General features: G+C 43.1%; 1 protein-coding gene across 1 annotated transcript in view; it reads right to left on the bottom strand.

Moving 5' to 3' along the window:
• The window catches only part of megf10 (multiple EGF-like-domains 10), a 162,562-nt gene that overhangs the window by 64,849 nt on the left and 81,403 nt on the right, over positions 1–16,310 (bottom strand). The window contains exons 6-8 of the mRNA XM_052020066.1: positions 12,120–12,366; positions 7,423–7,543; positions 494–630 (exon numbers count right to left, since the gene is read on the bottom strand). Coding sequence (XP_051876026.1) covers positions 494–630; positions 7,423–7,543; positions 12,120–12,366 — 505 coding nt within the window. The remainder of the gene's footprint in view (positions 1–493; positions 631–7,422; positions 7,544–12,119; positions 12,367–16,310) is intronic.

Genomic DNA, 16,310 nt, shown 5'->3' with positions numbered 1-16,310 from the left:
ATCTAATGAACTGGCCTCCAACACCCTCAGGGGCAGAGAATTCCAGAGATTTACCACCATCTGTTGGTATTATAGAAGGACACCAACTGCAACCCAGTGCGTCAAATTTAATTGCTGAATCCACTGTGTAACTGGCCAATTGTTCCATATATTACCATCATGTAAACTGCTTGAAAACATTCACACACAACTACTGTGTCTCAATATGGCAAAAAATCCCAACCACTCCAAAAAAGTCATCCAAGGTGTTACAATGTGACCAAAAGTTTGATTAATGAGATAGATTTCAAAAAGTGACTGGGAGATGGGACGGTTTACAGCTGCCAATAATGGAAAGGGCAAGGAAGGGGTAAGAAGGGAGAGGAAGGGGCAAGAGAACAGACTTAAAAGCACAAGAAGGTTATTACAGCAATGGTAACAGATGGGACGGTGGATGTAGACACAATTTAAAAACACTAAAGCTTGACAATACAACACTGAGAAATAGCATTACCTCTCCCCGGTGTAACCAGCTCCACAATGGCACTGACCCGTGGCTGAGTCACATTGTCCACCATTATGACACTGGCATTCCTGTGAGCAGTTTATTCCATGTCTTCCCTCTGGGCATGGCTGACCACAAACGGTTCCCTTTAAAAGTATTTCATTTACACATTAATTTTTGGAAACAAAATATTCGGCTCAAATGATAGTTTCAACCATAAGTGACATAAAACTAAATACCATGGTCTACTAAACTGATCCTGGCTCAACATTTCTCTTAAGGACTTCCTTAAGGGAGATGTTGAGCAATATAAACCTATATTAAAAAATCAATGCATAAGAAATAGGAACAGGAGTCAGGTTGAGTTGCTCCACTGTTCAATGAAATCAAGGCCAGTCCTCAAGTCCTTCTCCTACACAATCCCAATACTCCTTGATTATTTGAGTGTTTATGAAGCTATTAGCTTTGTCATTTCTCTGTGTCTCAATCCAAAATGGATGATCAGAGACATAAAAGACTGCAGATGCTGCAATCTGGAGCAAGAAAACAAACTACTGGAAGAACTCAGCAGGTCAGGTAGCTTTTATGGAGCCAGAGGGATGGTCGACGTTTCGGGTCGAGACTTGAGCCAGCTGATCCCTGTTCTGGAGACCATGCCCATAATTCTAGACTCTCCAACTTTGAGAAGCAGCCTCTTAGTATCTAACCTTTCAAACCCTCTCAGAATTTTAATGAGATCAGTTCCCTTTCTTCTAAACTCCAGAGAATAAATAAAAATATGGAAATAAATGTGGAAATCAATGGATAAGTATTCTCTAAATTTTCAAAAAACATTTGATAAGGTACCTCACAAAAAATGTTATGTTAAATAAGGGCTCCAAAGGTGGGATACTATATAAGCATGAATAGCAAATAGGTTAAAGGGCAGAAAACAGAGGAGTTGGAAGATAGTTATTCAAGAAGTGCCACGAAGATCAGTACTGGGTCCTCCATATTAAGGGTTGATTAGATGAAAAGATAGTGCATTGTGTTCAGGTTCACTGGTGATACAAATTTAGATGGGAAACCCAGCCGTGAGAAGGTAGCAAAGAGTCCGTGAAGAGAGATGGACAGGTTAGGTGAGTGGTTAAGAAAGTCGCAGATGGTGTATGGTGTGGAAAACTGTGAGGTTAATCAGTTTGATAGGAAGCTTGGTGAGAAATGAGTAAATATTACTGTCAGCAAGATCTAGCAATGAGCCATGAAACTCAGGAACGTAATACATAGATGCAGCAGACAATCAGGAAGGTAAATGATGTATTGACCTTCACTACAAGTAGGAGTTCAAGAATAAGGAGAGCTTGTTCCAATAGTGCAGAGCTTTGTTGAGCCTGGAGCACTAGGTGCAGGTTTGCATAAGGAAGGATATACTTGCACTGGAGACAGTGCAGATTTACTATTGATTCTTAGGATGAAGGGTTTTTTCTATGTGGAGATTGATTAAGGCTGGGTCTATGCTCACTGGACAAGCTCAGATAGACATCTTGGTCAGCATGGATAAGTTGGGCCAAAGGACCTGTTTCCAGGCTGTATGACACTTTGACAGAGGTGAGAAGAAATTCCTTTACTCTGAGGGCTGCAATACTTTGGAATTATCTCCACGGGCTGTGGGTGTTCATTTGTTGAGTATATCAGGTCAATGGATGTTTGGGCACTAAGAGAATGAAGGGAAACAAAGACACAGCTGTAAAGTGGAGATGATGTGCATATCCAGATATGGTATTACTGCATGGCTGGCCAAGCCTGAGAGGATCTATGACCTCCTGCTGCTTTTGTTTATACTTTATTTCTCTATGCTCCCTGAACTCAAGGGTGAGAACATAATTTGAGATGGGGCCAATAATTTTAAGCAGAACCTACAAGTTCTTTCTTTAGAATACACTTCCCTTCCCACCACAATGCTGAGTAGAAGGCCCCTGTCAAAGAACTAGAGGAAAGTGCACGATTTGTCAGGAGAAAGCATGTAAAATAGATTGAAGGTTAAGCCATAAATCAGCTTTGAGGCAACGCTGGGAGTCCACATTGGTAAAATGACTGCTTGTTAAAAAGACATTGGTCAAACACAACGCAAGTAAGAAATGTCTGCAGAACACGTGGATAAGAAAGGAGTCTCATCAGCTGAGGTCTTTCTTTAACTAATACAGTCATTGCATTTTGTATTACCTAAAATTCTCAAACCCACTTAATTAAAGCACACATTGTTAAAGCTGTACATACAAATAATATCGCTTTCCATTTTGTTCAATGCTCAGATAATATAGCAAAACACTGACAATAATTTCCAATCCAATTCATTACTAAGTTTCCTCAAGCAACCAGAAACAGATTTCCATAATTTGTATAATTTTGAAAAAAAAATTTAACTGGATTTCATTAGGAGACTGCGGGAAAGAAGGAAAAGTGGAGAAGTTATATTAAACTTGGATTGAATGTTGATAATGATGCCCTATTGCCCTTGGAGTGCTGTGTAACATTTTTGTCTCCATTTTATAAATGCTGTGTAACACTTTAGTCTCCATTTTATAAAATCAACAGAAAAGTATTGTGGAAGATTTGCAAAGAGGGCACAGGACTGAGAGGATATATGTCAGGAAATGCTAAGCACCCTGACATGATGCCATCCCTGGACACTGGGGCTGGGTCCTGTGCAACAGCCTCTCAAGCACTTCACGTGCATTGTTTAAGGAGAAAACGTGTAGTATTGACACATTGGAAGAGTTTGTATTGATTTGATGGTTCAATGAATGTAGAGAAAGATGTGTGCAGACTGTATTCCTGTATATACTATGAATAAAGTATATATTTAAAATAAAGTCAACATAATGGTACTGAGAGTACAGAGCTACCATCGGGCAGGAGGTACAGAAGCCTGAAGTCACATTCCACCAGGTTCAAGAACAGTTACTTCCCTTTGCCATTCCATTCATGAACCAACCTGAACAACCCTAATCACTTCCTCAGTATAGAAACGCTATGACCACTTCGCACTACAATGGACTTTGATTTTTTAATTGTGTTCTTGCTTGTATAATTTTGTATAATTTATGCTTAATTTATGTTTTTCTTGTGAATGTTCTGTCTCTAATGCTATGTGCCTGTGATGCTGCAGCAAGTAAATTTAACATTGCACCTGTGCATACATGTAAATTGGTAAATTGGTTTATTATGTCCCATGTACTGAGGTACAGTGGAAAAACTTTGCTTTGCTTGCCATCCATATGGATTATTCAATCACATCAGTGCATTGAGGTACTACAAGTGAAAAGCAATGTACTTGTGTATATGACAATAAGCTCGCCTTTGACTTCAGAATCATAGATTCCACTAACTGTCCCAGACATCACAAGCTCGGTGTATATCCTGAGACAGGACCACCAAAGGTGGTGATACAGTGAGAGAAAATAGTCCTGGGAGTCCTCAATGTGGACTCCAGGCCTCATATGTTTCACAGCATCAGATCAAACATGGCCAAGGAAACCTCCTACTGATTACCATATACAGTGCTTCCTCAGCTAATGAATGAATGCTCTTCCATATTAAATAGTGCTTGGAAGAAGCACTGAAAGTAGCAAAGGCCTTAGAATATACTCTGAATGGGGGACTTCAATGTCCATCCTCAAGAGGAGCTCAGCTGCACCACCACTGACCAAGTTGATTGGGTCCAGAAGTGCAGGGCGGTCAAACATGGCCCTGCTATAGGTTGTGAGTGAGGCAACAAGAGGAATATAACTGACAACACCAGAACCATTCCATCTGTGGCAGAGGCAGCTGTCTGTGATATCAGTGTTATGCATGGCACTGTACAGTTCTTGTGCAGACAAAGTCCCATCTTTGAGAGGACACTCTCTCATGTTGTGCGGTACTTTGCAGCAGATAGTCCCTTGAGATTGAGGATGACTTGCTTCCACACCAATTCTATAGGATCTGGGGAGGCCAATGGGGGTGGGGCAGGAGGTGGTGAACGGGGTAGACTGGTGAGTAGTTTGTGAGGTGGAGGGTTTCTTCTGTGGTTTATGCAGGGCTTCTCTGTGCTCCCAGTGCACAGGCCGGAGGTTCTGAATCTCAACCCAAACGCTCCTTCTCCACTTTGTGCGGTCACGGGCCAGAGATTCTAGGAGTCAGTGGGATCATTTTAGTTTTTCAAAGATCCTTAAAATCTTTTGCTCTGTCCATCTTGTAATTTCTTGCCATGACAGAGCTCAGAATAGAGAGGCAGGAACAGGAGTCCAGGAGCCCCAAAGCTAGGGTGTTGGCCTGAGAGAGGATGCAGTGTTGGTTTTCTTATTCTAACAATGGATTTGGAGGATTTTGTGGAGACAGTATTGGTGCTCTCTCTCTACTTCTTTGAGATATCTGCTGTAGGTAGTGCAGGTCTCAGAAGAAGGGTAGGGATCACTGTTACCTGTACACCATGGGATTTGTGCAAGGTTTGAGGTTCTGATCTTCAAGCATACTTTTCCTCAGATGACCAAAAGTTGTACTGGTGCACTGAAGATAATGCCTTCACTGAGAGGTGGCTACTGAGATAGAGGAAGTTGCTCACATTTACTATGGTGCCATCATGGGCTGCTCTATTGTTGGAGCTTGATGCTGTACAGCAGAGGCAGGATGGGAGGGGACTTGTTTTGCAGATGTTTAATGTAAGGTGTGGGGTGATGTTTGCCTGGCTGGAGAGCAAGGGAAGACATGGGGATGGAGGTGAGGGGAAGAGATTACAAAGGCAAGTGCAGTCCAGGGAAAGACGAGAGGGAGGGGTGCCCTGTACAGGGAAGGAAGGAGGGGGCCAAGGGTGAGGGTGAGAGAGAGCGAGAGAAAAGGGGGCTGTACGAGATGGGCTCTGAGCGAGGCTGGGAGGAAGTTAGAGGGTGGGGGCAACAATGAAGTGCAAGGATGAGAATGGTCAAGAAGAGGTTGTTGGTGGTAGGGAGGTGGGGGGAGATTGTGGAAAAGGGCATTGGCACTGGAATGTGTGTGTGTGTGTGTGTGTGTGTGTGTGTGTGTGTGAGAGTGAGAGTGAGAGTGAGAGTGAGAGAGAGAGAGAGAGAGAGAGAGAGAGAGAGAGAGAGAGAGAGAGAGAGAGAGAGAGATTGTATGTACATGCTAAGGGGGTGCCTACACGTGCATCTACCTACGTTGTCTGTTAATATCCATGTGGCAGAGTCTGCTCTCTAGTAGTCTTGGACCCTCTTGTCATTGGACCAAGATATCACTCTGCTGTCCATATGTAGCTGATATGCAATGGTTACTCCACATTAAAACTATTCATGTCAAGGCATCTTTTATTCCTCAATATGGAACCACAGGACAGTTATGGACAACAATGGACCTGAACATCTCTCCACTATCTTAGCCCAGGAACTCAGAGACTTAGATATCTACATCGCCATCCTGAGTGAGACACAATGGGCAGGACGTGGCCAGATCAAAGAATGAAGTAGTGAGTCCACTTTCCCCTGGAAGGCAAACTGGAAGAGAAACACCATGTGCATGGGGTGGGTTTCACTGTCAAAAATGCATGGCACTAAATGGGATAGAACAGATCCAGCAGTACTGGGCATCTACTGTGGAGAAACATACACCACCACAACCTGTAACGTGATGGCCCAATTACCCGCTGTTACGATCAAGTCTGGTTCTATAACATGTGCAGCAGGGCATGCTGGGAGCAGCACCATGCATAACTAAAAGTGAGGTGGCAAACTGATGTTGGTTTTCCTATTTCAACTGCAAAGGCTATGCAACCAGACAACATCCTGGCTGCAAAGCTAAAGTTCCCAGGGGCATACACCAAGACAAACATCAAATGCTGCTGGAAGGTCATCAAGAAGCTCTTTGGTCTGTCCGAAATTTGTTGGCCTTCCAGCACAGCAAAATGTCTGTAGGGGAATGCTGCAACTGGCACATTCCAGGCTGCAGGAATATGTGCTGAGGGATGCACTGAAGCTTGGTGCAGCCAACGCAAAGGCTCTGTGGGTAAGGGACATAGTCTAGGGTTCTTCCACTCCCACACATGGAGGGGTTGGGTCAGGTAGGGATGCCCCTCAAACAATGAAATGGTGTATCACCCCAGGGGGCCACTCAAGTGGCAATGGTGCTATGGTTTAAAAAAATAAGTTAAATCTACTGAATGTAAAGACCGTAAATGTAAATGTTTTGCACAGTTTCTTCTTTTGTATTATGAATAAAGTTTATTTTTGAAATATAATTTTTTTTTAGAAGTTCAGTGCTCCAAAACTAGTTACACCTCTAACTGAACTGTTCTGAATCAGTTACACCACTGGCATCCACCTGATAATGCAAAAAATATGTTTTGTCCAAAAAAGGAAGATAAATACAATCTGTCTAATTAAATATAATTTGTCTCCTTTCAGTCAGAAGCAAAATAATAAAAGGTGATGTTGGCAGTGCTGTTAATTGGCTTTTACTTACTCACTAATGACCTGCTCACCAATATCCAGTTTGGGTTTTGCCTTAACTACATTGCCACAGAGGAATTCACGGTGATTAAACAACAAAATATAAGGTGAGATGAGAGTGATTGTCATTGAAAAGGCAGCAAAGATTGAGTGTGGCATCAAGGGAGAAAGCCTCCACTAGCTAGAACCATATCACCCGCAAGAGAAGGTAATTATGGGTGATGGAGGTCAATCATCTTGGGAAAGGAATCTCAAAAAGGAATTTTGAGAGATATGACTAGTTTGTTAACAAAATATAAGAAGTAGCAGTTCACAAAGATATATATATCACCGTAAGAAGTTTTACATGGGTAGTTTCAAGGTTACACGTTGATCCAAAGAAATATCAAAGTTTGAGTGCGAAATAAAAGCAATGCTTCTGAACATACAAAATGTGAATGGGTACATGATTATTAATTCTACAGATAGAATATTATAGATTACCATCCATCCAGGAGGACAGGCACATTCTCCCGTCACATGGTGACACACTCCTCCGTTCTGACAAGGACATCGCTCCTCACACTGAGGTCCATGTTTACCAGGAGGACACAAATCCTCACAACTAGAAAATCAAACAAAAAAAAATTACAGAAAAATAAACACACACTAACAGAAAGAAAAGGACTTGCATTTCTATAGCACCTTTTACAATTCAGGACATGCCAAGGTGCTTTTCAGCCTCCAAAGTTCTTTTTGAGCTGTAGTCATGGCAGTAATGCAGGAAACATGACTGCCAACCTGCACAACGCAATAATAACCATATAGTTTGCTTCAGCGATGTTTGTGTTGGCCGGTGCACTGGGGTGAGCTCCCCAGCTTTTCTTCAGAACACTGTCAAGGAAGCTTTTCCATCTATCTGTGGATGGCAAAAGAGATGGCGCCCCAACATTGCAGCACTTCTTCAGTTATGAACAGTGAGCACCATCCTGGATTAAGCACTCAAACCTCTGACGTGAACACATAACCTTCTGACAAAGCCAATGTGTTACTCAGTGAGACATGACTGAAACCAAAATGGATATAGAGAGGGATAGAGAGAGAATGATGAAAAAGACAACTTTACATTTTGTTATCAGCAATTTCATCTGAGTTTAAGATCTCATAAAATCAAGCAGTATTGAAACAGGCCACTCAGCTCACTGTAGCTGTGGCAGCTGTTTGAATAAACCATTAATGTTGCTTCAAACCCTTGCTACTTCCTTACCAACTTGCAGGTAAGGAGGCAGATAGATGGATAGATGATAAATAAATTGACAGACAGATGGATGGATAGGTGATAGATTGACGGGGAGCTAGAAAGACTGACAGACAGATAGATGGATAGGTGATAAATAAATTGACAGACAGATGGATGGATAGGTGATAGATTGACGGGGAGCTAGAAAGACTGACAGACAGATAGATGGATAGGTGATAAATGGATAGATGATAGATGGATAGATGACAGATGGATTGAAAGACGAAGAAATAAAAAGATGGCAAAAAGATGAAATTGCTGATAACAAAATATAAAAATGTCTTTTTCATCATTCTCTCTCTATCCCTCGCTATATCCATTTTGGTTTCAGTCATGTCTCACTGAGTAGCACATTGGCTTTGTCAGAAGGTTGTGTGTTCACGTCAGAAGTTTGAGTGCTTAATCCAGGATGGTGCTCCCTGTTCATAACTGAAGAAGTGCTGCAATGTTGGGGCACCATCTCTTTTGCCATCTTTTTAGTTCTCAATATCCCAGAACGCCCTCCTCAACAGGATGGGATGAGTAGCTTTGGAACACGGAATACAGCAGTTCAAGAAGGCAGCTCACCACCACTTTCTCATGGATGATAAGGATGGGTAATAAGTGCTGGCCCTGTTGACACTGCCCACATCCCATGAATGAATGAAGCAACACACTCAAAATGCTGAAGGAACTCAGCAGGTCAGGCAGCATCTACGGAGAGAAATAAACAGTCGATGTTTCGGGTTAAAACCCTTCATCAGGACTGGAGTTTTGAAAGGAAGAGGGCAGAAGCCAGAATAAGAAGGTGGGGAGGGGGAGGAGAACATGTGGGCAGGAGATAGGTGAGTTCAGGTAATAGATGAGTCCAGGTGAGGGGGGAAGGTAGGAGGGTGGGGGACGGGGGAGATGTAAGAAGCTGAGAGGTGATAGGTAGAAGAGGCAAAGGGCTGAAGAAGAAGGAATCCAGTAGGAGAGCGCAATGGACCATGGAATAAAGGGGTGGGGAATAGATAGGCAGGTCGTGAGGGTGGGGAAGGGATGGGTAGGTCATGAGGGTGGGGGAAGGGGAAAGAGAAGGGGAGAGGGGGCTACAGGAATGAGGGAAGCAATGGAGAGGGGAACTATCACTGACCTCATCACCTCCGGAGATCTTCCCTCTAATGCCTCCAACCTCATAGTTCCCCTACCCCACACTGCCCGTTTCTACCTCCTACCAAAGATCCATAAACCCAACTGTTCCAGTAGGCCCATTGTTTCTGCCTGCTTCTGCCCCACTGAATTCATGTCGTCATATCTTGACTCCATTTTGTCTCCCTTGGTCCAGTCCCTTCCCACCTACGTCCGTGACACTTCGCATGCTCTCCACCACTTCAACAACTTTCAGTTCCCCGCCCCTGACCGCCTCGTTTTCACCATGAACGTCAAGTCCCTGTACACTTACAACTCCGGAGACAGATTAACCACAGACATCTTTTACATACCCACTGACTCTCACAGTTATCTTGACTGCTCCTCTTCCCACCCTGTCACTTGTAAGGATGTTATCCCCTTCTCTCAGTTCCTCCACCTCCGCCTCATCTGTTCCGATGATGAGGCTTTCCACTCCAGGGCATCCAAAATGTCCTCCTTTTTCAGTAAATGGGGTTTCTCTTCCAGCACCATCAACGTTGCCCTCAACTGCGTCTCCTCCATTTCCTGCACGTCTGCCCTCACCCTACACCCCCTGGCATAACAGGGACAGGGTTCCCCTTGTCCTCACCTACCACCCCATGAGCCTCCACATCTAACACATCATTCTCCGCAACTTCCACCACCTCCAATGGGATCCCACCACTAGGCACATCTTCCCCTTCGCCCCCCCCCCACCCCGCTTTCCATAGGGATTGCCCTCTCCACAACTCCCTTGTCCACTCATCCCTCACCACTGATGAACATCCTGGCACTTATCCCTGCAACCATACTAAGTGCTACACCTGTCCCTACACCTCCTCCCTCACCACCATTCAGGACCCTAGACAGTCCTTCCAGGTGAGGCACCGCTTCACCTGTAAATCCAAGGGTGTCATTTATTGCACCTGATGCTCCCAGTGCGGGATCCTCTACATCGGCGAGACCCAATGCAGATTGGATGATCGCTTTGTCGAGCACCTTCACTCTGTCCCCCGCAAAAGCAAGGATCTCCCGGTGGCCACCCACTTCAATTCCACATCCCACTCCCATACTGACATGTCTTATCCACGGCCTCTTCTACTGCCACGTTGAGGCCAGATGTAGGTTGGAGAAACAACACCTCGTATTCCGCCTTGGGAGTCTCCAACCTGACGGCCTCAACATCGATTTCTCTAACTCCCAGTAACATCTCCCTTCTTCTCCCTCCTTTACTCCCCCTCCTTTGTCTTCCCTCATTCCTGTGACCCACTCTCCCCTTCTCTTTCCCCTACCCCCGCCCTCATGACCTGACCATCTATTTCCCACCTACTTCCCTTTATTACATGGTCCACTGCCCTCTCCTACCAGATTCAGCCCTTTGCCTCTTCTACCTATAACCTCTCAGCTTCTTACATCTACCCCTCCCCCACCCTCCTACCTTCCCCCTCTCACCTGGAATCACCTATCACTTGAACTCACCTATCACCTGCCTGCATGTACTCCCCCCCTTACCCCCACCCTTCTTATTCTGGCTTCTGCCCTCTTCCTTTCCAGTCCTGATGAAGGGTCTCGGCCCAAAACCTCGATTGTTCATTTCCCTCCATAGATGCTGCCTGATCCGCTGAGTTCCTCCAGCATTTTGTGTGTGTTGCTCCAGATTCCAGCATCTGCAGAATCTCGTGTCTCCATGATTGAATGAGTGAATACTTATAAAGTTAGTAAATGGGTAGGTGAAAAGAAAAAGACAGATAACCAATCAATGTGCCTCTTCAGTATATGATTCCACTGATTTTATTCACAATAATGAAAAGAATTTATGTGATTCTAAAATGGTGATCTTAAATGGTGCAAGATTATGGTGAATCACATTCTTCTCAGTTAATTAAAATTTATTATAAATTCTCTTTTCTTTTGTCATGATTATAATCAAGTAGATTGTAGAGAAAAGATAGTGAAAGAAACTATTTTAGCCATGTTGCCTACAGTCCACTCAATGGGACCGTGTATCCAGGATATTATATAACATGTGCAGTTCCTGCTTGATGATACAGAGTTCAATGGACCTTCAGAAGGTGGCCCAAGAAAGTCACATTGATACTCAGGAAAAATCAAACACTTCATGTTCAGGACTGTGTAGGTTGTGTGCCACAGATTGCATGGAAAGCTGTGTCACAGTTAAACAGGCAGCTAACCTGGAGGCTTAACTATGCAACATCCATTTAAAGAGCACTTAAATGTAGCACAAACATCCCAGAACATTTCACAGGACTCTGGGCAAATTAGAAATTGTTGCCCAGCCACAGAGAGAGAGAAACTAAAGCAGAAACCTGGTTGAAGAGATAGATTTTAATTGGTGTTATATAGGAGGAGATAAAGGTAAAGAGAAAGAGCAGTTTAGGATGGGATTTTAGACCTCAGTCGCTGAAAGCACAGCTGTCAACAGTGGACCGATTAAACTTGAAGAGGGAGCAAGAGAGGGAAGGGGTGTTCAAGGCCATGGATACAGCTGAAAACAAGAATGGGAATTTTAACATCAAAATTTTACTTGGCCTGGAGTCAATGTAGTTCAAAGTGCAGAGAGGTGATGGAGCAACAGGTTAGAGGCCTGGCAGCAAAGGTTTAGTGGCCTCAAGTTTACAGAGTAGAACAAGTTAGACCAGCTAGAAGTTCATTTTAATCATCATTGACACACAGAAAATAATTGCATGTTCTGTTCCTCTTTCCCAAAAGAAGTGGAAGTTAGGAAGCATCTATTGGAATCTGTACTTACAATGCGCCAGTGTATCCTGGAGGGCATTTGCATTCGCCGGTCACGTGGTCACAGGTTGCTCCATTCTGACACTGGCATTTTAATTGGCACCCATTCCCGTATGTTCCAGGGCTGCAGAGCTCCTCACACCTCCAGCCTTTGTAGCCCGGTGTACAGAAGCAGGCTCCAGTGATGGGATTACACAGAGCTCCATTCTTGCACTGACAGCGATTGTTGCAGTGGGGCCCCCAATGACTGCTGTCACATGCTACAATGTAAAAGAGAGAGTCACCTGTCATACAACCCTTGGAGGATGTAGAATTATGAAAGCTTTTCACACAGTACTTTATGATGATTTTAAATAAATAAGCAAAAAAATCAAAGCAGCACAGAATCATTGAGTTATTGTCAAAGCAGCAGTTCAACTTTTGATGGTTTAATAATTATGATGATCATTACAATTTACAATTCAAGTAAGCTTATTTACAATTTTTTGGTAAACTTCAATTTACATTCTCTTTTTGAAACTGCAGAGAGATACTTTCTAGGCAAAGATGTCATATACTTTGATGCCTTTCACAGCCTTAAGATGACTCATAGCTTAGCCACTGTTTTAACATAGGGAAATATAACAGCCAATTTCCACAGTGGTCTAAGTCACAAAGGCTCTTATGGAGAACTGTTGAAAGCCTGGTGGCAGCTTCCTTGCATTTATTGTGTACATGTTACAGCAGAGAAAAGGTCCATTCAGCCCAACTGCTTCCTGCTGTTGTTTACATTCCACAAGGGCCAGAATAAAGGTGTTGTGCACTTTGCCAGACCAAATAAATATGCAATACACAGTGGTTAAACATTAAGAGACCAGTAGCCTATTCCTAGTCAGAAAAATTATGGGCTTAATTTACGCATTCCTTACACCTATTTGCAGAACTAAGGGACTCTCTACACTTCTATTGCAGAGGAAGTGAATTCCACATCTCTCCTGTATAGAGTGCACTGACCTTCTTAATACATTATTTTGCATTTTCCACACCATTTTGTACTTAATGGCACCTTTCCAGACTACAGTGACTATAATCACTATAGTCATAAGGCAATTTGAAAGAACAATACCATTAAAACAAGTTGACCAGAGAGGCAAAGGGGTTCAGAGGGAGAATTTAGGGTCTTGGAAGCTGAAGACAATTGAATTGTACTGAAATGACTCTGAACAAAGTCAGTAATGATATTTTGATTGGGGCAAAGGAAATTGATTGTACTTCACAAGCTGTTTGCAGCTGGCGACAAGGTTGTCTACACTATCTTCCTCCAAAACCTCTCCACCATTGTCTGCTGCGTAGCACTGCACTCACCTTATTCCATCCTTATCTATTTAGTCCTAGCCAGTGAATCACCTTTAATGACTTCCCTTCCTACAATGGACCCTTGGTGTTTCCAAGGATCTATCCATGACCTCCTTTTATTTCTCATCTACCTGCTGCACCTCGGCAATTTCATCCCAAGGTTAGCATCAGTTTTCATGTCTATCTCAACACATCACTTGACCCCTCAACACACTCCAATTTGTCAGACTACCAAAGTAAACTCGATGAGCAGAAAGTTCTTCCATCTAAATACCGGAAAAACTATAACTGTTGGTTTCAGTCCCCATTGTAAATTCCATTCCTTAATTGCTGGCTCCATCCCTCTCCTTGACAATCGTTTGAGGACAAACCTTTACACTACACGGCCCATTTACATCTCTGCATCACCAGGCTTCACCCCTGCCTAAAGCCATCTGTGGCTGAAGACCCCGTCCATTCCTTTTGTTGCCCCCTGGATTTAACTACTCCAACACAGTGCTGGCTCGTCTCCTGCCTCCTGCTCCCCACAAACCCAAGTTCATCCAAAACTTCACTACCCTCTCCCAGCTTCTCCTGAGTCCTTTCCACCCATCACTCATTGTGTGAAATGACAGTGCGAATTCCCAATTAAGCAAACATTAAATTTTAAAATTCTCATTCTCTGCCTCACCCCTCACTTTCTCTATAATTTCCTATAACCGGGTAACCCTCCAGGGTACCTGCATTCTTTTAACTCAGGCGTTCCTGTTCAACTTGGACTTCCAGCTATGCTTTCAGCTTGCTGGCTGCAAGCTCTGGAATGCCTCTCTAAAAGTCTCCACCTCCTTCCAGACATTCCTTGGAGCCAAATTCTTCGACCAAGCATCTGGTCATCTCCCCTAACACCTCATGAGGTGCAGTGTCAATCTTAGTTGATCAAACTCCCAAGAAGCACCTTGGGATGCTTCAGTTTGTAAATGCGCTATATAAATGCAAGTTGTTGTGGTTGTTGAGGAAAATAAGGGTAACGTCAATCAACCAGTGGGTTCTGGAGGCTCCTAAGTCTTCAGCTCCTGAACTCACTAGGCGAATGACAATAGTAGACGTCATTGACACACATTTAAGTCAGTACAAAGCCTTTCCTTTTGCATCCAGTAAGCGATAAGCCACTTAAAAAGCCAAAATTAAATAAACATGTCTAACAAAATTTTAAAATTAACATAAATACAAATCTGTTCCACAAACAGATGTTGACACTGCACCATATTGTATCCGACCACATTACAGTTTGTGTTTCAATTGACAGTTGAAAGTGGGGCACATTCTCTTAGTGCCTTGTGCTGATGTAATAATCATGAGCTAAGGATCATGTGGCCAAAGGCATAAGTAAAATTAGCTTTTAGCTTTTTTTCATTTATTAAAATTGGTTTGCGGTCATTTTGATCCTTAAGACTAACTTCAACTGACTCAGTAAAATGGCTCCCGAGGGTGAATTAATTAGGATAAGGATGAAGTCTGGTCTCCTTCATTCCTCCAGATTGTTGAAAAGCCTGGTCTATATCTTCAGGGTACAACTTATTTACAGTATGAAATTGTGTTGACTGCACAGATGAGTTTTCTCAAGACCCAAAGTATGACAACAGTTCAGATGTAGTCCAGTTAAGACCGGTTGTTCTGCAATACAATTCCTGCTTCTTTCATGTAGACACTGATTATATAAGTTTAAAACACAAAGCAAAAAGCAGCATAGGACCATCATCATAAAGCAAGGGCCTGCATTTCACAATGGGGGAAAGGGTGTAGGGCAGGGGAGGGATACGATCAGCAAATTGAAGCCAGAATGCAGGTGGATGGCACCAGATTCCTCATAGACTCATCAGCATAAGCAGGGACTAATTTGTACCGATGTAATGGTAAAGCAAATTGTGGCTTGGAAGTGATTAACCCAGGACTATTACAACTATTGATGCCCATTTCCCTGAGAATCCGGGCACGAAGTGATGACATTTCAACTCCCCCCGATCATAAGCAAACATATTTGGTGGCAACTTGCCATTACCGCCCTGGATGGGAAGTGGTGGGGGTCTCGAGGCAAGTTTGAGGAGGCGGGGACTGCTTGGGGCAAAGGGACCACTGAATGATGAAAGTAAATGGCTGGATACTGGAAGATAGAGTAGTTATATCTGTGACTCATTTATAATTAAAATTCATTGATTTATTTCTCTTATTTGATTTGACTCTACAATGAACTTTGTGAATTAACAGAAATATAGATAAAGGAAGAGACAATTTTGGCCCTCGACCTTTCAATGAGATTGTGGCTCATCTGTGACCCATCCCTTAATACCTTTAACTCATAAAAATCTGTCAGTCTCAGATATAACATTAACAACTAACCCAGCATGATCTTCAATATGCAGTAATTTCTACTATCTTCTGCATATAAAAATGTTTATTAACCTTCTTCTGGAAAGACCTAGTTCTGATGTATACACGGTGGTCCAGTCATCGACTCCCCAACCAGAAGAAATAGTTTCTCTCCAGTCACATCATCAATCCCTCTTAATTTCTGAAAAATCATCCCTTTCCCTTCTGGTGAATGATTCCAATTCACTGTGTGTTTTCAATCAATACTGTTCGGATAGAAATGTTTTGGGACCACTGGATACTGAGAGTCACATTGACTTTTGCAAATCATAATGTGCACACATTTGCAGATTGCTGAAGCACTCTCAGATGAGAGGGTGGAAAACGTATGTATTCTTAATGTTGTCGTGAGCAACTTAATCAATGCAAAAATAGGTTGTTTCTTCACTTTGCAGTCAGTAGATTGTGAGTTTAAGTGCCACTTCAGACAAAACTCTTGGCTGAGGAAGTGCTGCACTGTTGC

Source organism: Pristis pectinata, chromosome 7, assembly GCF_009764475.1.
Source record: "Pristis pectinata isolate sPriPec2 chromosome 7, sPriPec2.1.pri, whole genome shotgun sequence".
Lineage (NCBI taxonomy): Eukaryota > Metazoa > Chordata > Chondrichthyes > Rhinopristiformes > Pristidae > Pristis > Pristis pectinata.
This window is presented reverse-complemented; position numbering and strand designations above follow the sequence as displayed.